General features: G+C 33.7%; 2 protein-coding genes across 4 annotated transcripts; one reads left to right on the forward strand and one right to left on the reverse strand.

Moving 5' to 3' along the window:
* The first annotated feature begins 849 nt into the window (after positions 1 to 849).
* On the forward strand, positions 850 to 11,771 carry LOC128982056 (tenascin-like). Of its 3 annotated transcripts, XM_054401095.1 has the most exons (8): positions 850 to 942; positions 1,606 to 1,721; positions 2,423 to 2,465; positions 4,655 to 4,914; positions 6,808 to 8,127; positions 8,607 to 8,680; positions 9,292 to 9,450; positions 10,083 to 11,771. In XM_054401095.1, the coding sequence occupies exons 2-8, from the start codon at positions 1,618 to 1,620 to the stop codon at positions 10,190 to 10,192; spliced, it is 2,070 nt and encodes a 689-aa protein (XP_054257070.1). In that variant the 5' UTR covers positions 850 to 942; positions 1,606 to 1,617; the 3' UTR covers positions 10,193 to 11,771. The 3 variants fall into 3 exon arrangements, with proteins under 3 accessions (XP_054257070.1, XP_054257072.1, XP_054257071.1); XM_054401096.1 differs by lacking the exon at positions 850 to 942 and having other exon boundaries at positions 1,683 to 1,721; positions 4,639 to 4,914; XM_054401097.1 differs by lacking the exons at positions 850 to 942; positions 2,423 to 2,465 and having other exon boundaries at positions 1,614 to 1,721.
* Positions 11,663 to 26,873, reverse strand: LOC128982055 (centromere protein F-like). The gene is made up of 4 exons (XM_054401094.1): positions 26,756 to 26,873; positions 19,681 to 19,812; positions 17,892 to 18,314; positions 11,663 to 15,734 (listed from the first exon to the last, which is right to left on the reverse strand). Exons 2-4 carry the CDS (start codon positions 19,777 to 19,779, stop codon positions 12,093 to 12,095), a joined length of 4,164 nt encoding a protein of 1,387 aa, XP_054257069.1. The 5' UTR covers positions 19,780 to 19,812; positions 26,756 to 26,873; the 3' UTR covers positions 11,663 to 12,092.

Raw genomic sequence — 26,873 nt, forward strand, 5'->3', positions numbered from 1 at the left:
ACATTTTATTCAGTACATTTTTTTACTTTAACCTTTTTTAAATGTTCCTTAAAGGTAAATGATCCATTACAGAAATGCAAGCTGTAAAAAATTTTAAAGGAAAATCATGACGTGCTGTATTGAATCAAATCGCATCTATTCAAATCAAAATTCTTTGAATCGCATCGATGCATTGAATCGAAAAACAAATGCTGCATCGCACACACCTATAAAAAAATTAAAGTTTTTGTGATATTACTCATAAAATATCATACCGACTCGACTCCCACTGCTTACCCATAATAAGGGGTTTTTACAAGCTGATTGGATAAAGAATGTGTCAATTTGCTGATACTTGATACCGTTTGTTTTCAAATTGTCTACAAACTAATTAGTGGCTTTTGTTGCAGAATTTAACGCAATAATTTATATTTGTGATGTCTACTTAAATCTGTATATTCTAAATCAAAATATGGATGTCTGCAACAACCATCTAATGATTTTAATTTTTAAATCTACGACTTAAGACTATCCAATCAGATGAAAGTCCAATATTCAAATCAAACTTATCTTAAAAGATTATTAAATCATTGAGTCTGTAATGAGTCCTTTTCCAGTTCAATTTCTGATTACCAGTTGGAAATGATTCGCTATCACTTAGTGTTATCATCTTTTATCTGGCATTTCCTTTCACTATGTAGGAATCATCCAGTCATGTAAACATTTTAGTTTGATTGTTTATTCAACACAGCAAATAACAATGCTGGTTTTCCTTTTGTAGTACATTTATGTCTATTTCAGAATATTGTGTAATACCAATAAAAAGTGCATTTGATTGTAAGATGTTATGATAAACTATGCTGGTAAAAACATTTTTAACTGGTTACTTTTCACAAAACATTAAAACGTAAGGAATGTTTTTCTTTTCTTTATATTGTCGCAAAAAAAGGTTCATGTAAGAAGGTAAGTAAAAACCTAATTTTTTGTCACTACCTCCTTATTTTTTAGTTTACCTACACTAAAACATTTAATGTTACATTTTAAAGGAAAGCCAATTGACTAGAAAGGAATGTTTAGAAAAGGAATAAAGTTCAGCTAGCTTACCTGTGAAAATTAGAGTCCAGCGGCTAACAGATAGATATCAAATAATAGGACAATCTAATTAGATTTTCACCTCTCTTTTAGTTTTTGTTTGTATTCACATTTTGAATATGATAGCCAACTTTTCTTCCAGAAACCTTCAAACAAATCCTATAAGTAGTGGCAGATACCAGGATCCGAACCTACAACATCGCTGCCTTGGACCCAAAATCCGTGGCACTACCGACTGAGCAATTGACTTACCTTAGTCCAATAGATTTAGATCATCCTCAAAACATTGACTAATGTCTTTTAATATCAAGTACTGCACAATTCTAATTATATTTTGTCATTTTAGGAATTACTGCATACATATTATTGTAATTTACATTTTTGTTTGAACAACTTTTCAAGTGAAGACCAAAGTACGCCTCTCACACCTAATACTGTGGAGGGAGGGGGTGAAGGAAATGAATCTGGGTCAGTTATATAAAAAAAAAACACACACAGTGTAAGAGCTGATAGTTCTATGATATTTTGTTCCAGACAGAACCCAAGATGATGAACTACCTTTTATATGTTTCAATCCTATATTTTTTCGTACAAACTTCTCAAATTGTTGTCTTGGAAGGCGAAGGTGTTTGCAGAAGAGACAGTAAGAAGTAAGTAAGTTTGCAATCAAGTAAGAAGCCTTTAATGTTATGCCGTTTGGTTGTTTCGGCCATACTGGTGGCATTTTAATCATAGAAATTTTCTTTCAAAGTTAATTTGAGATAATATCACTCAATGTTTTAGATTTTTAAATAAAATATGAAAATCCTAAAAGTTTTTGGGGTTTAAATATTATTTTGGATTTTCTCAAACAAACAAAAATTACGGATGGATGTATACCTACTTTAAGCTTATCTTGCGGTTGTCAAATTTTTGAAGTTTGTGATTATGAAGATCGATGTACATTTCACCACTATGTGTGGCATCATCAGTTCATATATTTACATTGTTGTTCACACTAAACTACTTTATTTACTATTTACATTCGGCCAACAAAAGGTGTACAGTGTACATAGTAAATAGTATAGGTAGTTGAGTGTGAACAACAATGTAAATATATGCTGTGCTTCTGATAATGCCATACAAGTGGTGAAACGTACATCGAGCTTCATAATCAAAAACTTCAAGAACCTGGCAACCACAAGATAAACTTACATTATTAATTTATATTTAAACTGGAATTACTCCAAAAATCTTATGCACTGTACTTAAAAGAAAAATATTGGTAAAAGTAGTATCTAATTTGATATATTTGATTTGATATGTGTATGCACCTTGTAAACCTTTCCTTAAATTTCGGCATTTGTTTCAGTATTATTACTGTTAATCAGGAAGAAGACAAGTATACAAATGAGGTAATCACAAGTATAATGTTAGGTTTATAAGGACACTACGTTTTTATACTAGCCAATAAAATAATTACAACGTAGTATTACTATAGTACAGGGAGCGGCAAAATGATCTGACGGTTTTCATTGCCGTCCTGCCGAGGAATTGCCACTTTTAAAAACACTTCCACTACAAATACATGGTGCTCAGCTGTCCACAGCTCCATGGCTACTAAAAATGTCCACACATTGGCTTTGGAACACCCCTATTACTACTACCCTCCGCCACTCGCTCGCTCGACAGGGCGGCAAAAAAACCCTCATATCATTTAGCAGCTCCCTATCATCGTATCAATTTTAACTTGTAAAATTTGGACAACAGAATTTTTTTTTATTTAACACACTACAATCAAAATAAATCACCTTTCGATATTTATATACACATTCTTTTTTTATCCCTCCTTCACATCCTAGGACGCTATAGGCTCTAGCCCAGAGCTGTTTATACATTACTGTAAGATAGACCTAGAGGGTCATGATCACGTTTTTCAAATCCACTGGTGATTGGCAGGTTTAAAATCCAGGGCTTTGGGGACTGAAGTCCTGTGCTCTATCATGAGACCACCTCACTCCCCCATTTACCTTATCCACACATTAACAGTTGTGTCACTGAGAACCAACTGAAAACACAAATATATTTTTGAAGAGTAATCATAATTAGTCGTCTTAAAGTAACAACAGTGGTGATTAACTACTCAGGACCCCCAGAACAATCTCTGGCCCTATGTATTTGATCTCCTCTTGGCCAAGCTGAGTGACGTTTATCTGGGCACTGAACAATTGGCTTACTCGTTAGTTTTTAATTTTATTTACGTTAAACATTCATAGATTGAGTATAAAATTGCTGTGAACATTGTATTTAACAATCTATGACAACACAACTGATATTGACATGACTTTGGTAGTCAGTAACGTCCACTCTGCTTTTTCCAAAGAACCTAACCTATACGTACATAATATTATGGTAAGCGACCTGTGTTTTCTGCGACAACGAGGATCGTTTCTACTCTGAAAAATCTACAACTACACTGTTAACGTCCATTTGTCAACGAGCAATAACAACAAATATACTATAGTAGAGCTCCAATCATGTTGATTGCAAATTATCCAGATTACTTCAAGCAAAAATAAATAAATAAATTGGCTTGAAAAATTAAATTGATTGCAGTTTGTGGTAATCCATTACATATCTTAATGTGTGTCTATCATGATTCAAGTCTATTGTATTGGGTGTTTATAAAATGAATATCAGGAGTTTAATGCTTTATAACTTTTATACTTTTAAACTTACCACTATAAATAATACATCAAATGAAAAAGCAACTTAAAGAGCCGCAAAGAAAAGAAGCAAAGCCAGTAAAGAATTGCCTCAAAATAAACAAAATTGAAAATGGGAATTTTCAAATTCTTTGTATTTTGAGGCAATTTTTGGCTGGATTTATTAAGTATTTTCAAGAAATGCATAATAGTAAATTATAGGAAATTTTATTCTCTTTCATAATATTACTTTCCACTTTGGTCGACATCCTCACCATTTGAAAGTTATTTGCAAAAATTTTAAGCAACCTCCCAATTTATAGTGGTAAAAAAAGTTGGAGATTTCTTTTTAACTTTGTACAATTAATTGATTTTGTTAAATAATTTGTCTTTGTAAGGCATGAACTCTTTGAGTTGCTTTTTCATTATGTCTTATTTACAGCAGTAAGTTTAGTAGTATAAAAGTTATAAAGCGTTAAAACCCCGATATTCATTTATAAACACCCGGTATTGTCATATTGATCTGTCAACTCCTCATCCATGCAAACCTCACTGTTACCTCATGTCTTAGCTGCAAATAGAGAGCCGGAAATCTGTATATCTGTGTTTATCATTATCTCATATTTTACGGTTTCAATAGTAGAGTTTAAATTTTTGTTGTTTACTGTTTAATTTATGATGGCTTTAGCGTTTTACAACCTTATAATGTAATATATAAACTTTTATTTTTAACGTTTTCAATGTTTGAATATAGTTTTTAACATTTTACAATGGTTTTATTTTCCGACCTTTTCCTTATACAATTTTGCCGCGGCTGGTTTAGGTCCAATAGTTGAAACTCGTGATTTGTTTAGGTCCAATACTTGAAACTTGTGATTTGCAGATTGACTATTTTGTAGACTGAGCTGTACTGCTGCGAAGGCTACATGGAACATCTCTCCGGATGTACTCCTGTTTGTGAGTCGGGAAAATGTGTGGCTCATAGCAACTACACTTTGATGAGCAACCAAACCACAAGCATAAGTGAACCAAAACCCAACCTTCCTCAAACATGCGACGAAGGATTCCATATAAACAACGGTGCTTGTGAACCAATTTGTTCTAGACCTTGCAAAAATGGCTACTGCTCTACCCCCAACAACTGCACTTGTTACGAAGGGTATGTCTTTGGAGTTTGTATTGTTTTTTTTTTAGAGAGGATAGCAAGCTTACCTGCGTAGAGCCGGCCTTAGGCACATGCGAAAGATGCGGCCTCATAGGGCCCCACACTTGGTATGGAATATAAAAAATTGTAAAAGGTCCGTTAATTTTCCATCAATTATGAAAATACAGGGTTAATAAAAAGTCTGAAAACCCCCTGTCAATTTTTAACGGCCCATACAAGAAAAAATAAACTGCACACCTTTATGGCATGTTATGAAGTACTTTTTGGACATAACCGCCACTTTGGGTACATCCCCAAAATGGGCGATTTCGGGGGAAACTAAAAAATTTCAAATGGTAAGACCCATGGAGTGACCCCTCATTTTGAAGGTCCTAATTAGATAAAAGAAAACTAACAACTCAAACTAGAGGTCTCTATCTTAATCCAGTAAAATAAGGCAGTCAGTTGAAATCTTTAGAAATTAGAATTTAGACTTCTAAGGATTTCAATTTACTGCCATATTTTACTGTGTCCTCTATATATATAGAGACCTCTAGTTTGCATTGTTAGTTTTCTTTGATCACTACTTTCAAAATGAGCCGTCGCTCGATGGGGACATTTCAAATTTTTTAGTTTTCCCCAAAATTTCCCATTTTGGGTTTGCGAGCCAAGTACCAATTAGGCTCAAAAAGTACTTCATAACATGCTATAAAGGTGTGCAGAGTTTAGTTTTTCTAGTGTGAGCCGTTACAAAATTTACAGGGATCTCCAGTCTTGGAAAGCTGTAAAGTTAAATTTCACTTCTGAGAATTTCAATTGACTGCCATTTTTTACTGGGTTGAGATAGAGACCCCTAGTTTGCTTGTTGGGTTTCTTTTATCAGGACCTTCAATCAAAATGAGGGGGTCACTCGATGGGTCTTACAATTTGAAATCTTTTAGTTTCCCCCGAAATCCCCCATTTTGGGGATGTTCATGAAGTGGCGGTTATGCCCAAAAAGATACCTCATAACATGCCATAAAGGTGTGCAGAGTTTAGTTTTTCTAGTATGGGCCGTTAATAAATTGACAGGGGGTCTCCAGACTTTTTATCAACCCTGTATAAAAAGGGACGGATTATGTATATTAATATTATAAATTGAGATGTTGTTCATTATTTTTGTTCGGATAATACTTTTTGGTAGTAAGGACTATGAACATTTGCACTGGGCCCCGCACTACCTCCAGCTGCAGGCAGGAGGCTTGTATGACCTTCCATTAAATCCAGGCTTCTGCTGTTGCAAACTACCTGCCGAGAACCGACATAGGCAAAGTGTTGGGTTACATTATCAATCAGCAGAAAGTTTCATGTTTTCACAATGTTTTCACTGCCAGAAACCGAAACAACTCCAGATCCATCAAAAGCAGTAGTTGGCATCCAGCTCTCTCTTAAAGAGTGGGTTTGTCGACAACGCCTAGAATTCAAGGAGCAGTTCTCATTTCAGTCATATGTGGAGAGGAAACTTAGAAAGTCAATCTTGTTTTAAATAATTGCCATTTACTATCATTATCAGGGGGCATAGCATGACTCCAAAACTTAGATACAACCTACCTAAATGACGGAGTTCTAGTCTTGTAACAATAGGACCAATGTTTCTGAAAATCTGTTAAGCATTTTTTGTTTTTAACTAATTGGCACAGGCCACTTGGCAACTGATATTTTAGATTTGCAATGGTTGGTAAGTGGTACCATAAGCTTAGTAAACAGTGTGCCACAAAAGACCTTTCACACAGAAGTGTGACAAACTGGTAGACATATTTGTGGACACTTGTTTATTAAAGTATTATTTTATGAATTAAATTGTGATTTATAATAATAAATAATATTTTGAAAATGAATACAAATGTTCTGATAACTATTGTTTTGCAGATACACCAAGAGTTTTTGGGATTCCTACAAGTGCAGCCCTGTTTGTAGCCCACCATGTGTCAATGGGATCTGTTCTATGCCACAGTTCTGTGAGTGTGAAGAAGGCTACTACAAAAATAAAGTAGTTCCACACATTTGTGGGCCTTTCTGTTCTCATGAATGTATCAATGGATATTGCTCCTCGCCTGGAAAGTGTACATGTAAACCAGGTTACAAAAGCACAGATTACCCTGGCATATGTGAACCCATTTGTTCTAAAAAGTGTGTTAACGGCTATTGCGACAGGCCAGAATACTGTGAATGTTATTGGGGGTTCCGAAAAGACCCTTTCATGCTAAACAAATGCACTCCATGTATCAGTAAAGATTGTGGCGACAGTACTAGTCCTGTCTGTTCAAAAGAGTGTGTCAACGGAAAATGTATAGCTTCTGAAACATGTGAATGTTTAGAAGGCTATCAGTTAGGTCCAGTAAGTCACATTTGTGTTCCTGTATGTTCAGATTGTGAGTACGGAGCTTGTGTAGCACCTGACACTTGTATTTGCTTCAGAGGATACACAAACCCATCAGGGAATTACTCAACATGCGTTCCTCGCTGTGAAGAGCCTTGCGTGAATGCAGAATGCATCGGACCTAACGAGTGCTCTTGTTCAAGCGGCTATGTGAAAGATGTGCATAACAATAATATTTGTAGCCCTAAATGTTCCAAGTGTGTAAATGGATACTGTTTGATGCCGGAGCAGTGCTTGTGCTTTCTTGGATACGAACCTGATGAAGAACTTCAGAATGTTTGTGACCCCTTTTGCTCGGTCGATTGTAACAATGGTATATGTGTACAGCCTGATATTTGTGAGTGCTTCTGGGGATTCACTTATGAGAACATTTCTTCCCAATGCTTGTATGCTAGCAATACTACAGAAGACTTGGACTTTTCTTTTGAATTTACCTCAAAAAAATTTTTATATTCCTACCAGATTGACATAGGTATAAATAGATCGTATTTTCTACAAAGAATCTTGAAGAAGCTAAACTCAAATTATCTTCTTGTTATAGTGTGTACTTTTGAAGCAAGTTCAACACTTTTGGATGAAGATAAAAATAATTTTCTATGTGAGATGGAAAAACGGAATAAAAATATCACTGGAAGAAGGGAAAACACAAAAGTAATCTCAAACATCACGGGTGAAATTCATTTTACATTTTTTATTAACTTTACATTGTTTATAAAAAATGAGAAAATTACTGTTAATTATTTAAATGGTACCAGTTATGAAAGTGACTCACTTATGAATTGGTGCGCCTGTTTTGACAAAAGAATTTGGTAAGTCATTTTTTTATATTTTTTATATTAGTGTAAACCTAATTTTGGTGCAAAAGAACATACAAACATGCATTTATATACATACGCCATGTAAACATTTATGACTTATTTAGATCAAAGACTTTTTCTTTACAGCGAATTTCCCATAAATTAGTAGGTATCATGGTAAGTAGACCCAGGACCAATTTGCTTTTCCATATTGTAGCCCCCAGAAGTCATGAACAATATCCGTTCAAATTATTCATATTTATTCTTGATTTTGTCCGTTATGACGACAACTTGATAAAAATGATCAGATATTGATGCAATTTGGTAAAACATGTAAAAATATGAACATGTAGGCCTACATCATTATTAAACTGTTAATAATTATAAGAATTTAATATTTTTGAGAAAATTGAATCAGGCAAATGGAAATTTGCTTAGCTTGCAGTTTTGCAGGCTATTTTACTAAGCTGTTGACTTTTGAGTTCTTCTAGGACATTGCAAGTGAATGACGAAATAGAATTTCATCTTTGTCCCTGCAATCAAGATTTAATTTACTTCATTCCAGGTAAGATAAAAGCTTGATATACTTTTTTTCTACCTACATTTGCTGTAATTTCCACACATAATATGCATAGCCATGTCCAGAAAATGCCATCCCTTTTCAGCCAGACTTTCTTTAGAAAATTTGTACCGTTGTCTATACACCTATTTTATTGCTGGTTAGGCCTAGACGAGTTAGTCGTTAAAAATGTGTTATGATATGAGATCGATGCATAATGCATCCATGCAATTGAGTACAATGTGTTCAATTGCGATACTTTGATATCAAATGTTTGGACCAGACTAAGATTTGTTAGATCGACTGCAAGGAGGATATGTCATAAAAATTGTTCAAAAGTTATTGCAACTTTTGTGATTTTCCCTGTAAAATATCGTGGCTACTCACACCGCTTGATAAGGGTTGTTGACAAGATGATGGGAGAAATTATTTGTTAGATTGCTAGTAAGGTTTATTTATGCTGTACGTCAATCCATTAAAATAACAAATATTCCCCTGAGAAGAAGGAAGATATCTGTGTATTGGCAACCCCTTCGTCTCCACGAACTAATGATTAATATCTAAGGTTTAAAGAGTTACTTTTGGAACTTCTATTAAATCCTCTTATTTAAATATAGGGTCTGACGATCTACTACTGGCTTATGCATTGCTAGGAACATTCATGTTTCTCTTAGTAATTTCTCCAACACTAATCTGGAAAACAAGGAGAAAAAGAAGTTTAACGATAAACAGGAAAGAAGGTGCAATAAAAAGTAAACTCTCCACAAGTCTAGAAGGTAAATAAAGTATTTAAATCTTAGTTATTAAAAACCAATCATATTTTTCAGAGTTCAAACTAGACACTTGTGCTACTTTTCTACGGCATTTCTATATGCATTGACCGCCTACTATGCCACTATTCTTAATACGATACTCTGGTTTTTCTGTCAAATCAGAATGGTCACTTCAAAATGTTGTAGGGATCAAACTTCAGTTCAAGTACTACAATTTTTTGAACTGAGCTCCTTGAAGTTGGGAGTAAAATGCTGTAAGAACTCTGTAATTGTCAAGCTGTCTTGCAGTTTTTCAAGACTTTTATATTAGCTCATAAGTTACAAGACTAGACTTCAATAAGTTAAATGAGTTACAGGAAATTATTCCTCACCATAAATTTTTATTAGTTATTATTTATTCTTCCATAAAACCTGTACCCTATGATGAACACACTTCAAACCTGACAGGCTTTTTGCAGTATTCATTTGAGCAACTTAGGGCAAGTAAAGCCCAAGACTCGAAGACTCAATACTCAAGCTACCTTAGCTGGATGTGTATTAAATGTAAAACCTGTGGCTGAAACAAAAAAATACACCTAGCAACATCACTGTTTCGTAATAGTATAGTGAATGTAATCAAAGTTTTAATTTTCTAGAGGAACGGAGACCAAGATTCTCTTATAACTCATTAGACAGACGACTGCCTCCACAAACCTACCAGATTCCAAATGTCTTCTCCGATCAGTACCTGGATACGAGAGTTTGAGCAAAGAACATTTTGTTTAAGATACTAAATAAATAATTAAAACAATAGGCCCTAACCAAACCATCAAATTAGAACACCAGTTTAAGTCTTTTCTATTCACTTTGAGATGAGTTAGGAACAATTATAGATATTGTTTGCATTTTAACTCTTAATACTCTATAGGACTTTACCTTGCCCAATGATGATGCAATAGGTTCCAAATATTTGCTTTTGATTTCCGTATAGTGAAAGATAAACTTTTCCTGGTCTTTTAATTTAATAGAAATTTAAAAGAGGGCCAAGTGGATGTTCCAAGAGTTTTTTTTTTTAAGGAATAGAGTTCAGTTACCCTGCCTATGAAGGTTAGAGTCCAGATGCTAATAGACACAGGATAAAAGGCCACATAGTGTAACATTACGTTATGTCCTGATAGTACATCCTCAGAGAATTGTGTACAGATAATATCTTGTTTCCTCTGTCTACTCCCTGAAGAAGTAATAATGGGACGAAATATCAGAGTTTTTCTGTGTGACTTTTTTGTCCATAGTAAACCCCTAGACTCTAACTTTTTAGGTAGACTAGCTAACATACCTTAATCCTTTAAAAATGCAATATTTTAATAAATCCTAACTTTGGCTTCAAATTACACACAATATTGTAAACTAGTCATAGGTCCATAACAATGAATATTAATTACCGTTTTTTATTCTCTTCTTTCTTGAGGTAAACGTTAGTACCCGCCCTATATGTACATTTCTCCATCTTGTATACCATCTGGCACCAAGCTGGTAAATGTACCTGGGTGAATACTAACTTTTACCTCCAGAACGAAGGCAACAAAAATAGGCAAGTAATATGATTCATGTTCTTGAAATTGGGATGACAAAAAAAATATGAATACACTCTTTAAGGCCTTAAGCAAATTGTTTAACACAAAATGTAAAAATACTGCAGAATTCTTTTGTGTAATGTTGGTGTACTAGATGAAGCATTTATTGACACCAGCCAAGGGTAGATTTACACAATGCAGGGTTTTTACGTATTTATAGCTTATTCAATGTGTTGTTGCTTAATCTATTTTGTTCACCAACATAACTGATATGATGTCATCTTCTTTCTGAAACTCAATGGTCGTTGACTGAAATATTTTTAAAATCTGATCAAACATCTAAACCTTGAGGTTTGTCTTCAATGTATCTAATAGAAGAGATACATAATACCCATTTCAATAGGTCACAATCATAGTGAGTGTAGCAATGTTTGTAAATTTACAAGTGTGAACAACTTTTGAATTGAGGATAAACGTGAATGAGTAGTTTTCAACAGTAATATAAAAGTGGAGTTTTCAAAAAGAAGATTATATTACACGCATAATCACGTTATTATATAAAACAAACAAAAAACATAACCAGCCTTAAATAATTGTAATGAATATACACATTTTAAAGCATAGAATATGGTTTTATTTTATTAACTGAACATTTGAAAGAAACATAAAAATTGCAACATTTTCTTCTGGTTTACAAATACTGTGTAGTGTTTATACAGTATGTTCTAGTAAATATAAGGTTTTTAAATGCTATAATTCTATTTTATAAATAATTCTATTCATTTTAAAGGAAATCAAATGTCGTACTTTTACACAATAACTTGACTTAAGATTCAAACTGTAACAAAAAAAAAAAAAACCTATCAGTGTTTTATTTCAGATAGCAAACATTTATAATTATTCAATTATTCCAAACTAACGATTACAAAAGGAAGTACAAAACACATTGCAACATTAAAAACATACAAAATAGCTCTTGAGGAAAATCACTGAAAGACAACCATGGTAACATCCCATTTTTGTTGCTGGACTAAAGGGAAAGTAAAACTGAACAGAGTTATATCTTTATCATTATCTTTGTAGAGTTTTTCATTATGCTTTTTTCAATGACTCTGTTCTTTCTTCATTGTTATCTGTGGATGAATCAGCATCTGTAGGGTTATTTGTTTCCTCTTGAACTGTACCTGAAGTATTTTGTTGGCTAGATTGATTTTCCTCAGTTGAATCATTTTCAGTTGTAGCTTCTTCAGTTGTAACTGAAATTGTGTTATCATGTGTAGCACTCCTAGATGTAGATGGCTGGCCGTACTGTTCATGGAGCTCTTCTAACTTGTTTGAAATAACATCACTCCTTTGAGAAGTAGCTGACATTTGACCAAATAGTGATTTGCATTGTTCTTCTAAACGACTGAGTCTTTGGGCTCTGGCTTGCAGGATTTCTTCAGGTGTTCTCTTTGATCTGTCGATGTTGCTGTTAGGTGATTTGGTACTCTGGTCTAGCTCCTGTTGTGAACTTTGTGGAAATGTTACCCGTTCCCTAGTTTCCTCTTCCCTTATAGGACTACTTATTAATTCTGTTTGATCTTCTTTCAAATTCTCCCTCCCCGGCAAAGTGACCATTCTTCTGTTGTGTCTTGGAGATGAATTAGGAGATCTCACTTTGCCTTCCTCTGATGTCGTGGAATGTTCGTCACAGCCTGATGGGCTATCTGAAGAACCATAACAACTGTGAAGTTCGTCCAATTTGTTTGATATTATTTCACTTCTTAACGATGTAGCAGTCATCCTTGATACCAAAGATTTGCATTGTTCCTCCAGCCTCTTAAAACGTTCTGCTCTAGCCTCTAAAATTTGCTCAGGTGTTCGATCTTTTTTAGTATCACTATTTGGCACCGTGCTTGTTTCTGGTGGTGGATCAGCACGAGAACAATTTCTCAAGATTGCTTTAGACTCTGAGTCCAAATCTGGCATTTCTTTTGATTTCTTTTGTTTTTTGTCTTCGGTACGGTCAAATCTTTTATAAGCAGGTGCTTTTGTTCGTGAACCACAACTTACTTTGGATTGATGTGAGTTATGTTTCCCATGATGTTCATCCAAGTTCTTCAAATGATGTTCACTTCGAGAAGAAGAGGCTGACATTTTTGAAAATAATGATTTGCATTGATCTTCAAGTCTTGTGACTCTTGCCGTTCTTTCCTCAAATGTTTCTGCTTCACGGATCTCTTTTTGAGGCAGCGGTGTTGCTTGTGCATTTTCAGTTTCTGACATTGAAGGTTTATGGCAGATTTCAGAATGTTTATTGGGTAAAATCATATTAGGTGTTGCTATTGAAGCTTCACAACATGAGCTGTCTAATGTCTTCATGCCATCACTGTGCTCAGTTTGTGTTTTAGTATCATTTAAGCAAGTCTCAGTTTTCTCGTTAATTTTGGGAATGTCTTCTGAAGAACCACAACACTGGTGCAACTCGTCAAGTTTGTTGGAAAGTACTTCACTCTTAAATGATGTAGACATGACTTTCGTGACCAGAGATCTGCACTGTTTTTCTAGTTTTTTCAGACGTTCCTCTCGAGCTCTCAAAGAGTCTTCAGGTGAGTCTGCCCTATTTTCAGACAAGGATTTACTAGGATTATCATCATCATGATGAGATTTTGTTGTATTTTCTGTTGTTGATAACTGTTGAAAAATTGATTCCTGCTCAGTACTGAAAGTCTGTTTGCTAATTTCATCATTACTCACATTTTCCTCTTGTGTTGATTCTTTGGGGCTTCCATTAGCTGATTGTGCTGAGAAGTCAACAACAGGGAATTGGTAACAGCTCATATTATTTACAATAGGAGTTGTGCTATCATTCTCATCTCTCTGGGATGTACTGGGCACATCAAGATGCAAATTATTTTGTGGAACTGTGCTATCATCATTATTTTCTTGGTCAGTAAAAAGTCCTTCCAAAAACTTTGATATATTTTTTGATGAATTTGAGCCAAATAACAATTTGTCTTCAGAAACAGATTGATTGGTGAATGGTAGAGGTGTTGTATAAACGTGGTTATCATTTGAAGATGAATCTTCTTCAGAAACATCCATTTCTGACAAAGCAAATTCTTCATTTTCAGTTGGTATAGGTGAAGAGCCACTTGATGATGGCAATGAAAGATTATAATCAGCACCCAAAAGTTGAGTTTGGTACTGAACATCTAACACAGCCGCTAAATCTTCAGACTCAATTTGATCAAGGCCCTCAGTAAACTCACTACCTGTTAGTGGTAGAAGAAGATTTGGAGGGAGTTCTGGTGTCTCAGGCGGTGCTTCACAAAGTGCAAAAGGTACATCGGAATTGGTATTGGTTGGGTTCTCAATACAAGCAATATCAAGCAAATCTATTACAGTATCAAAACTATTACCGTCAGAATGCTCCATGTCCTCTTCTGATAGCTCTGTTTCACTCCCTTCATGTTGTCTTACAAACAAGCTTTCCCTGCTCATTATTGGCTCGGAAGGTGGAGACTGAGCTACATCCTCTTCTTCATAACCACTTTCAGCAGAATTGCTCTCTTTCCTTGATTTTCTTAGAGCAAATTCTTTCCTAAGTTTCTTCCAGTCTTCTTCTGTTTGAGAATTCTTCTGTCTAGCCTGCTCCCACTTGTCTTTGCAGTAAACTAGCTCCTGTTTCAATTCGTTTAGCATACATCTCTTTTGCTGCAGTTCATAGCGGAGAATCTTCTCATGAGTGTGAAGTTGCTTGTGTTGGGCTTTAAGTTTATTTACAACTCCCCATGTTTTCCGTAGCTCGGATGTTACTACTATCAGTCTCTTTTCTTGGCTACCCAGGCGATGTTCCAAGTGACTATTCAATGTTTTTAATCTACCGACTTCTTTGACTAGCCTATTCTTTTCTAAAATCAAGTCCTTAAGAGTTATAAATGTTTGACTAACACTTATAACTGACCGTGGACCTGATGGAGTTTGTATACTTTTGTAGCAACTGTCCGCTCCTCCTGAAATTTCAGTTTGACTTGAATTTTGATGGTGACTCAGTAGCTCAATTATTACTTTCCAGACTTTTGAAAGATTAGAAGCTATTTCAGATTGTGAACTGTCATTTGTTTGGTGTATTGGCTGTAATTCATTATCCTCTATTTCCTCCGAGGAAGGGGTTGGGGCAGACTTTTTCTCTTCATTTTCCTTCTCGACCTGTCCTGCTAGATCAACCAATAATGCTGCAACTTCATTTGAATCTCCTGTTTCAGTCAAGTCTGTTATAAGACCATGATTATCTTTCAGCAATCTAATCAAACGATCCAAATCTACATTCGGGCTTATGATCATTTGTGAAAAAAGAGTGTTTATTAGTTTAATTTGTGAGTTTAAACTTTTATTTTGAATCGTACAGGAGAATAGTTTGTCTTTAGTTGATGCTAGATCATCATCTTTACCTTGTATTGTGCTTTCTAGTTTTTCAATTTTCTCTTCTAATTCCTTTTTTGCATCCTTGCACTCTTCTGTTTCCTTCTGTAACTCAGACAGTTTAGTTTCAAGGACAGTTATTCTTGCTTCTTCCCGCTCAAGCTGACGCCTATGTTCAAGCAATGTTGCGGCCGCACGCTCCTCGTAGAGAGTTCGAAGTTTACGAATATTTTCAATCTGTTTTTCATACTCTATCCGCAGGTCTTCAGGAGGCGCAGTCACTGATGTGATGTTGATTTCTACGAGCTTCTTCTTTAATTCTTTAACCTGAAACAGTCAAAAGTCTCACTGTCAAATGGTCTAGTCAGTTTTTTGGATACATGTTGTACAATAAATTATTTTAAGATAAGATTATATTTTCATCATTCAAAATTTACCCTCAACCGATAAATGAGTGTAAGTCATAGTAACTTATAAGCTCTCTGTGGTAGAACCATAATGCATTTGACTAGACAATCAAGATAAACATCTGCTTTTGTTTTGAATTTTACTGTCAATCACTTAAAACATTCAGCTTTACTTCAATCTCTAAGATTTCAGTTACTGACGCAATAACCTATTTAAATTTGTAATTGTCATCAATGACTCAAATCATTTTTTTGCATCAGTGGAAAAGATAATTACTCTTAAATATCACTTTAGACAGCAAGTATACCAAATCAATGCAAGTATAGTACATGTTTTATTTCTCAGTAGATTGAAGAATAAGAAGAGTGATTGTTTGCCAAAGAGTGATTTTGGCAAGTCTCGAGCCGAGATTAAAATAATCTGGAGGGTTGCCAATTGACTTTTCGACTTGTAAACGTTTCACAAGTTCTTTACGGATGCAAATTTACTAGGTAAATTATATTTTTATACATATTTATATAAGTTTACAATTGTTAACCTTCTCTCAGAGTTAAATAAAAAAATAATTTTATGGCGAACGTATAAAAATGACAACTCTAAATACTAACAGTTTTCCAGCTTATCAAACAGAGTACGTGGATTTGTTGTCTGCCCAAAAACAAACTTTGGTTAAAAATTATGTTTGAGACATATTACTATTTGACAGTGGTATAATTCCATTTCACTCTAAGTTTTATAAATTAAATATGGCATATTAAATCCTTAATTCAGCTCCATAATTTCTATTAAATTCTGTTTTAAGTTACATCATTCAAGACAACTTACATCAATGTACATTTAGGTATTTCAAAGTGTAATACATTTTCAATTTAATTTAGTGATGAACACCCCACAGGACTTCGGTTTAACTCCATGAGTGGGGATGAAAAAAATTAATCATCCTACTCAGAAAGTGGTTTTGAAAACATTTGAGAAATTTAACCCAAACAATGGTAGTTTTTGGTTTCCATCCAAGTAGGAAGTAATTTGTCTGCCTGGATGAAGGTTTGCAGTAAAACCGACAAGATATAAATAAATGGCCATCATGCTTTAAGAGGCAAGAGTCAACAATAGATGGCCTTAGTTTAGTCTGTGGGTGTTTCCAGTAATAATTGTCGAATGGAGTGAGACAAGTTCAATGACTCCTACTACAAACAAAACAGAATTCACATTTTAAAAATATAACTAACCAAATTTTGAATACCTTGGAAAAACATATTTAAATTTAAATTATTTTTAATTTGGATTAGACAATAGCATAATTTAAGATCCATCAGTAAAAGATTAATGTAATTTTCAAAGGGAAACTTGATGATATTCTGTTTCTCAAAATGTTCGTATCAACTTTTTAAACTTCAAAAAAGAATACTTAGAATTATGACTTTTAAACACGTTAAATATTCTTGCAAACAACTTTTTAAAGAATTAAAGATTTTAACCGTCCCTAACTTGTATATTCTTAAATGTTTATTGTATGTGAAATCAAATTTTCAAAAACTCCACAGTGAAAATAATCGGCACAATTATAACACTAGGTTTCATACAGATTTTCAATATCCTATACACAGATTAAATCTTGTGGAAAGGACACCTTCTTATATGGGTAAAAGATTTTTTAACAATTTGCCTGGGTACTAAAAATCAATAATAGGATTAGTAGCCTATCTTTTAATGAAAAAATTGTTGAATTTTTGTTGGAAAAGAATTATTATGGTATAGATCAGTTTCTTGAAGACAAATCATTGTTAATTGTTTGTTTTGTTACTATGTATTTATTTTTACCAATAAGCTAGTTTATTTTAGTATAGATTGGCAATGCCACCTGTTTTGTCTGGATGTGCCAGAGCATTTAAAAAAACGTTATGTGACAATAAAGATGACTTTGACTTTGACTTCTTAGTTGTATTTTTGAGAACTATTTTTTGAGTAATCATTGACATTTTTTTAAATTTAAAAGTAATTGATTTGTAAGAACTTTTTCAATTTCAAAATACAACTTTTGTTTGGTTTAATTTTGATTATTATTACTTAATGCACCTGGAGTTCTCTGATTTTCAGCATTTCTTTCCCGATTTCCGAAACATCTTTCAGCGCTTGTATCTGCCTCTCGAGTGCAGCCTTGTGCTCCATTTGTTCCATCAACTTTTCTTTCTCGAAGACCAGTTTCTTGTTTTCCTCTTGTTGTTCCTCCAGAAGTTGCCGAAGTTGGTCCGACTGAGAAGCTCGGCTACGTAACTCTTGGAGCTCAGCCTGTAGAGCTGCGAGAGTCTCATGTCGCAAAGCTCTCTTGCGTTGCAGTTCTTCTTTGAAGCTTTCCAACTCTTCCTGACGTACTTGGCCTCTACGTCTTTCTTCCTCAGTCTCTAGTTCGTTGTCGCTTTCTTCATTTGTCTCTTTGTCACCATGACATTCTTCTTCACCTGCTTTGTTGATCTTGGCTGCCCCTTGTTGTTGCACATCCTGTAAAAGAAGATGTATGGATTATTCTGTATGGTAAATTTTGTTCAGAGGAATTCATTTTTATATTGGAATAACTATATTAGTAATTTACATATTACATCTATCAGCAGTCAATTGTTTGCAATGTGAGCAATGTGTGATGTGCAATGTTTAATTTTACCATGCCACGTCTACTAGACACACAGCCAAGATATTATTATTACACAGCCAAGGTTGATAAGTAGGCAGGATAACCACAGCCAGGGAGCCAGGCAAAAACGACAATAGAAAAAGAAAGTTTAAGTTATTTTCACAAAACTCAATTTTTTAAGCCATAACATTATATTGAATACAATTTACATGTATGATAAGCTATTTACCAAACAAATGTTGTCTCATGGTGCTCCATCTGAAATGGAGCACCTTATTTACGTTTTGGAGGAGGAGGACAGACTCGTTGCAAAGTTGCATTTAATTTTCTGTATTTTTCCACAATTTTGAGATGCTGACTAGTGACTAGTGGTAAACACACTAAATTAACATTCCCTACCCCATGATCCTCGATCGAATACTTCTTACAGAGCACAAACACAGTTCGGTGTTTGGAACACATTGAAATACAAATTTAGAAACGTGTGTCTAAAAGGCAAGGGTGTCTCCCTATTCGTAGTCTAACCTTTTTATGTTCTCACAATCTCTATATGTACTATACAACAGGTTTAACGATGGGTGGGAGAAGAGGGGGCTGACAAACATGACACTGACAACACATTAGATGTTCATTACTAATACTATATAGTCTTTAGTACTCAATAATTGGCAATTTCGATATGTTAGAGGGAAAGTCCAAGTTATATAGCAAGAGTTTATGCAATTTTGTTACATTGATGATATAAACAATGCTGTATTTTTTGGAAATGGAAATTGCACAAAAGTTTTATTGCCATTTAAAAAAGATTTAACAAACTGATTTTATTTTAAGAATTAGTATATTGATTTTTTTTATCTTGATCTTTGGTAAATGTACTGGCCAATGTTCTGGTTGCATTGAAACAATTCATTTTTGGAGCAAGCTAAAATTCAACTGAAGAGGAAATTATAGATTGCCTATTAAAAGACGGATTGTTTGAAACTCATGAAAAACTTCAGCCTGTATTTTTGCCAGTGGCTCTCATGAAGACCAAGATTGACCATGAAGACCACTCTATACTTTGACCGTGGAGGTTAATGCGTTGGACCTCAATTCTAGCTTATTAAAATTTGTTATATCGAGGTTTTTTTTAATTTGTATTAAAATTAAAACCCTCATTTTCTTCACAAAATTTTTAAAACTGAGGTATACATTGTTATAAAAGTATATCACAAACCAACAATACTAGAGACTGACCTGGTCTGTAGTGCAAGTGTTGTCAGAGCTTGGTTGAGGAGCTGGCCTCACGGACTCAGGAGAGGGTTGACTCTCCAGTGAGCTCCAGTGTCCCCCCATCTCTCGTACAACAGGCTACCACCAAGTTTTTTTCTGTTAAAAAAATGAAGCAACTGGTTTATAAAAAGATGACGTAGACCTTTTTTAACCTTCAATTTGCCTGTTGACATGGGCTTGAAATGTCTATGCAAGGAATATATAGGAATGTGTTTCCTATAAAACATTCTAAAATTTCTGAAAAGCCCTTGTACATTTTAACCCGAAGACCCGTACATTCGGGTCTTCTTGTCTATTATAGGTTGCTGAGTGACCCATCTCACCTGAACGCCGTATACTTTGCTCAAACATTCAATTTTTAATTGTATTCTCGATTAACTCATGTGACATGTCTACTGACATTGTTCATAATGTAGCATAAACAATACAACTGAAATTGGCTCTTTTGGTAGCCAATGGCGCTCGATGAGCAATAACAACAAATATGCTACCTAATGCTTAGCAAGAAGAGCCTTTTACAGGTCAAAACTTAAATTTTAATTAACTCTCCTAATTCTAACTCATTATTATTTTCTGCTTTACTCGGGAACCGGGGGGCTGGAGCCCCCTCCATGCCAGGGGATCTGTAGAGCTCTTATTGCCGCCACTGTTTGTAGGACAGTTATATATGGAAGCAGGCTACTTCTGTTCACATTCCCAGTTCCGGCTAAGACTCGTTTTATGCCTATCTACTACCATAATATATTCTTTTTCTTCTTTCTCTACTTGTCTCTTCTATAATGAGTATGTCTGTGTACAAAATTAAGCTCATCCTTTTCTGTAAGTCTGATTCACCTCTCAAAACCTTAATTAAATGTGCTGGTCTAGAGCTATTTACTGAAAATACCTGCGCATAACATAATAGGGCCCAATGTTTATGTTTCTTCTCCTCAAAAGTTTTTTCCCCAAATCAACTTTTCCTATCTATTACTATAAATTTACTATTAATAACTATAAATAATAATATATAGTAATATATTAATAATATATATTAATATTAATATATAATAAAATATATTAATAATAACATAATAAATAATAATAATAAATTAAAAATAAATAACTATAATATGGTATAATTACCTCGTCAAGTAATCAAAATTTTGTTGATGTTAGGTTAAACCTACACATTTCACCATTAATACGGCATCGTCAGGGTAAAAAAAAAACATAACTAAATTACTGCCACAGGCACACAATCAATAAAAAGCACGAACGGATATTGAGATAGGCCTAACACACGACCCAGCACAGGTAGTAGACTCAAATATTAATTATTCAATTATTATTGTGTGTGTGTGTGTGACAGTAATGTTGTTTATGTTTTTTTACCCTGACAATGACGTGTGAACACGGTGGAACATGTAGGTTTTTTAACCTAACATCAACAAAATTTGGATTACTTGACGAGGTAATTATACCATATTATAGTTATTTATAGTAATCCAGGGGCCATCAACATGGAATTTAAATGAATTGTTATTGAAAGTAGTGATGACAACTAAATGTTGTCCTACACACTAGCGTATTAAACCAACTGTGACATGCCACCCACTGGAGGAAGTTCTGCTAGTTCTGTTGAGATGTACACACATTGTGGAGCCATCGGATGCTGCTGAGCCACCTACAATCTGTTCATGATCGCCAAATGTAAAAGAGATAGTACAGTGTGTTTTGTGTATAATATTTGTTTTTATTTTATTCGCTCAAATATGAAAAGGAAAATAAATCACAGACAGATATTCAATCAATGCAAAAATAGATAGTCTGGAAAGTTTGTTTAGCTTGTGGATATAATCAAACATGCTTTAACCTGAAAATCAGATGTAAAAAAATCTTGTGTAAGAAAAAGCACCCCAGAGTTCTCTGTTGAAATTATTCCGCGGTGACTGATGGTGTTGTGCAGCTTGTGTACACAGTTACATTAGACTACGATTTCATGCAGAATGTTTTTGCGTTGGAGCATGGTTCTATGTACCTAAATGTGGGTATACCAGAAAAATTATCAATGTGATTTATTATAATTACAGTCAAATTTTTATATGATTGGATGTTACCCTATGATTTAATAAGAAATATATTGTCGTAAAAATACTTAACCAAACTAATTACGGTATGTGAATACTTGCAAAATTATCTTGCAGTTTGAAATAGTTGCTTTTGTTTATAATATAAACAAAAGGTAGAAAATGAAAGCCAAAAGATTACAAAATTTGGTTTTGTGCCAAAAGAAGATGTCATCGTTCCAAATTTCAGATTCATCTTTGACCTTAGACATCCATGATTTCTATCAGTTACAAAATCAATAACATGAATGATGATTTGGAATTCGCCCTAGAGTTGTAACCAAGTTTTATACAAACTGTGTCTTACATTAAAGAGTGCTTTAGATGTTAATGGGCACCTATGTTATGCATTTCTTTAATTTAACTATCTAATACGCATCCTATTAATATGAGCTTTACTTAATTCAGTCAGCCGCTGAATATATAAAAAGAAATATAAAATTAACAAAAAAAAGCAGGACTTTTTCCACAAAGTTAAATCACAGTTGCTATTACTGACAAGAATTTGTTTGTGGAAAATGTAAGAAATAATATGAGTTAAAAATAAAACTATCTCAAATATAACACATTAGATACATTTCAAGCTGTTCAATCATCCAATTATCAAAAGTATATACCATCCAATTTGAATAAAAGCATATATTTTTTTTTGTAAGAAGCATGTATCGAGTAGTATTACACAATTTTTATATTTAATCTATGAATAAGCAGTAAGCGTTTTTAAAGAGATATAAATGACAAATTATAAGCGGAAGGTGCTTAAGCTCTTGGCTTCGTTTCACTATCCCCCTTGTATAAGCAAATGAAACAGTTATTATTTTTAGCCATGTCTTGCTCTTGCTGTTTGCTTTTAGAGCATAGTTAGTCAATGCATTATGTAACAACAATAGTTTAAATAAATCACTCGATTATTGTTAATTGCTCGTATTTAATAAATTTGTATTTTGTGTTATTTTTTACAGCTTTGATATGTCAGTGATTACAGTTTGATTCTCACAGTGCTTGTTTATCTTGTATATAATGCTCGTCTATTAATTGTCTATAGCAAATTAGCTGAAGGTTCGGCTGGGTATTTCTCATGGGGAGAGTATTCAACTCATGTAATACGTTAAAATAATAATAATTTGTTCCATGTGCAACAATGCTCAAAGTATTTGAAAAACATAATGAGCCCCAACACTAGCCTAAACATGTTTTTAGATTTTGGCATTATGTAAACAAATTATCATCAGTTTTCAAGGTAGGATTATGCTATTAGATCATGACTTTTTGTAGAAGTCCAGTTTAAATTTGTTATACAGCTGACTACATAAGAGAAGTAATCTTCAGTGGCGTTATACTTCGCTATCGTTTTTTGTTTATGTACTCAGTTTCTATTTGTAATTTATTTCTAAAGATTAACAATTAGTTACCGAGTTTTAACACAAGGGTATTGACATTCTTTCTTACTAGGTAGTGTTTAGAAGTCTTATCTTCTTTCTCCCTCTATATAGGGAGAAAGTATTGTTTTTTCAAAATGTTTGAAGTTGTTTTTTGGGTGGAAATGTCCATTTTGGGTCCCCCTGAACCCATAATAGTGGTTTGCGAAGTGATGTGTATGTTAGTGGATGTTTGCTGGGTACATACTAAACCTGTCATCCGATTTTTATGAAATTTGCTATGTGAGTACTTATCCATAGTATTTCCACGTCTTTTAGGTTTATTTTTTGGAAATTTTGATTGGTGATTTTCCTATAAAACCCTTTAAACAAAAGAAATCTGATTTTCATAAAACGGCTCAAACGATTTTGCTTTCAATTTAGTAGTCCTTTCAACTCTAAACCTTAAAACATTTTGTTTAATGGTACAACTCCAAATTTTTTTTGAAAAAATGGTTTACAAGTTTTTCCAATTTTTGTGATTATACCCATAAAATATCTTAGTTACTCCTGCTGCCTAGCCATTATAAGCGATTTTGACAAGCTAATGGGAGAAAGTATATGTGTCAGTTTGCTGATATTGTTTATTTTTTAATTCTTAGGAATTGTAGATATTACCTGAATTTGTTCAATATGTCTACTAAATACTGTGCATGAGGAGAAAGTAAAACAAAATAAGAATTAAATTATTAGAAACCAACCTATGTTGAATCACTTAAAACAAAAGTTAACACCCTGTACTAAGTATAAAATTACTGTTTTGTTTTGGCAATGGTCTGCGAGAGCCAAGTCCTATCAAAATGTCTTGAGCTCCCAAAGACTGTTATCGTTAAGTTTGTACCATTATTAACTACCCTTAAAGTCAGCTGCTTAAAGATAGTAAAATGGCTATTGCTATGAATTAAAAAAAAATTCAACATATGATTACTATTCTTTAAACCTATGTTGTATAAGATTGGCAAAAAATCATTATAATTATACCATTACAATGGGACAGGGACACAATTCTCACATTAACCAGAATATCAGTGAAGGCTGAGTGTATAATGGAGCATGATACCTTGTGTGGCTGTTTGACTTACTAAGAACAGTTGTTTCTTTAGTCAAAACCATTGAAAGCTTTATGTAGGATGATGAAGGGCAGCAGCTGAGGTTAGTTTTCAACCATCATTTTTATTTACAAGCATCACAACAATTTTTACACAGTTAACAGAGTTGTTTGTTGGAAAACAATAGTATAAATAAATAATAAAATACTAGTAGAGCAAAAAAGTTATTGGTTTTCCGTTTTTCTTAAAGACATCGAGGCGTAAAAACCCAAATAACAAAAATTTAAATGGGTTTTACTTTGATGATCTATTTGGGTATTACAGTAGCTAGAAGCATTAGATATTTTGTAGAAACACAATTTAAGACTCTGAATTACCACTAACTACTTAATAAAACTGTTTAAAAGAATGATTGTTCAAACCAAGTTATTATGTTTTGAAAATAGAATAGTTCCATATTACTTATATTTTGTAGGTTCTTTGCTGAACTTGAAGTTTTACCTTTAAGGATGGAAATAGTTGCAAGTATGGTAACCATCATAATCTCCTTTAAAACCAAGAAAATAATGCAAAATGCTAATTATGAAAGGAAGTAAAAGCACGACTTAAAACATCAACTTCAAAGCTCTTTTAATAGATTTTAAAATTTATGATAACTATTAAACTTTCGGAAGAAAGTCAAATGTTTATTTGTCTAGCTGTAAAATAAAATTGGAAGTGGGCTCTTTGTTTATACACACAGTTTGAAAATCCAAAATAGTTCACCAAATTCAACATGCCATAAATATTGTTGTTTATAAATCAAACAAACACATTATTTTTATTTAAAAAATGTTGGTATCCCTGTTTTCTTTAATTTATTGCCAATCAGCTAATATTTAATTGTTAAGAGGTTTAGTGTTATTGAGAATTAATTTTAATTAAGACTCAAACTATATTTTTGCAAGGTCAAATAGAGAATGTATTGTAGGATGTTTGATTGTTTTTTTACAGAACCAGCTTCCTTAAATGTTTGAAAATTTATTATTCCATAAATAGTTGATTTTTAGGCACTGGAGTCACACCTGGAAACTTGATTTCAAACCTTTCTTGGCACAAAACCAATGATTTATTTTGAATGTACAATACATACTCTTTGTGCTTGCGAAAACAGCGTGCTGAGTCTTAGGCTGGCGCCACACTATCCCGTTTCGCCGGTCCGGTCAAACGGGACCCGTTTGGCGGGATGATTTGAGCGCATAGGTTTTAATTGGAGTGGTCACATTGATGTGGTTGCGGTGCATCGACAGGATCGACTGCATGCTGCTGCGGCGTAGCAGGACGACGGGATGGAAGGCGAAACGCATGCAGTTAAATGAAAGCAGCCACACTATCCAGTTGTTTATCCCTACTGTTGTCACTTTCAACAGTGCTCAGCATGTGATGCTCAAGCTCTTCACTCAAAGTATGTTGCGGTGGAACAGGAAGGTGTGACAGGGTAATGTCAATGCGGTAAAAACGCATCCCGCTAAACGGGATAGTGTGGCGCCGGCCTTATTCACAATAAGCTCCCAGTAACACTAAAACTCATTATAAATAAACTACATGCAACAATGTAAATCAGCTGATTGGCAATGAAGTAAAGAAAACATGGATACCAAATTATGAGCTTGTTTTGTCGTAAAAAAGCATCTTACTGTACTTGTAATTTGGGCTGCATTTGAAAAAACTACCCAGTATTATTAATTAAAGTACACAAATATTTAAATAAAGAATGTCTTATTTTATAATTTCCATAAAAGACTTGCTATCAAGGTTTTACTGTATCCATTGTGTCAATAGCTGTATTTAATCCCAGAAAATAATTTGCAGCTGCAAAATCAATATAAAATATAAATTTAATGTACTTTAAATTATAATGTAACGTACTTTTTCAAAATTGAGAATTAATATATTATTTTACTTTATAAGGTGTGTGTTTTGTTTCTTTTTATTTATATTATCTAGAATCTACTAACCATTTGAAATGAAAATTATCTATTCCACAAACAGTTGGATTGAGTGATCTCAATCGTTAGAAAGTAACCAGATATGAAGTGGTTGTTTCTGTAACAACCACTATGTATTATGTAGTCGGTTCAGTTTTCATCAAACAGTTTTCATTTGCTGTGCGAATAAGTTTTAAAGAGATTGATTTTTAAAATATATATTCTACTGTTTATATTTAACATTTCGCTGCTATTGAGTCAAAGAAAGTATTTTTGATGAATGCAAAAAAGATTAAGAATAGAATCGTTTGAAAACTGCGTAACAGTTTTAGTAACTTTTACCCACTCAGTGTAAATTAACGAGCTTAATGTTACTTGTAAATACAAAACCTTTTTGATACCTTCAACACAACTTCCATAGACATTTTAAGTGCAGACTTTTTTAAGAAAACCAATTTGCATAAAATTAAAAATAAAAAGTGATAAAATAAACTACTTACCCAGTTATCAATTCACCTTTTCTCTCCGAGTTCTAGCCACTGACTGAAGAGCGGACAAGAAGAGTGACGCAGGCGTAAGCAGTGCCAGGAGATATAAATACACAGGTTGAGTTGTAGA

This window comes from Macrosteles quadrilineatus, unplaced genomic scaffold (genome assembly GCF_028750875.1).
Source record: "Macrosteles quadrilineatus isolate MER2022 unplaced genomic scaffold, UCM_ALF_1.0 Scaffold_94__1_contigs__length_391377, whole genome shotgun sequence".
Taxonomy (NCBI): domain Eukaryota; kingdom Metazoa; phylum Arthropoda; class Insecta; order Hemiptera; family Cicadellidae; genus Macrosteles; species Macrosteles quadrilineatus.

What these genes read in the sequence shown, in the direction of transcription:
- LOC128982055 (XM_054401094.1), bottom strand. Translation starts at nt 19,779, where the DNA reads ATGGGGGGACACTGGAGCTCACTGGAGAGTCAACCCTCTCCTGAGTCC. An exon ending in ACACTTGCACTACAGACCAG is followed by an intron (nt 18,315 to 19,680) that starts GTCAGTCTCTAG and finishes CTTCTTTTACAG; the next exon opens with GATGTGCAACAACAAGGGGC. An exon ending in TGAAAATCAGAGAACTCCAG is followed by an intron (nt 15,735 to 17,891) that starts GTGCATTAAGTA and finishes TGACTGTTTCAG; the next exon opens with GTTAAAGAATTAAAGAAGAA.
- LOC128982056 (XM_054401095.1), top strand. Translation starts at nt 1,618, where the DNA reads ATGATGAACTACCTTTTATATGTTTCAATCCTATATTTTTTCGTACAA. An exon ending in AAGACAAGTATACAAATGAG is followed by an intron (nt 2,466 to 4,654) that starts GTAATCACAAGT and finishes ACTATTTTGTAG; the next exon opens with ACTGAGCTGTACTGCTGCGA. An exon ending in AACTGCACTTGTTACGAAGG is followed by an intron (nt 4,915 to 6,807) that starts GTATGTCTTTGG and finishes ATTGTTTTGCAG; the next exon opens with ATACACCAAGAGTTTTTGGG.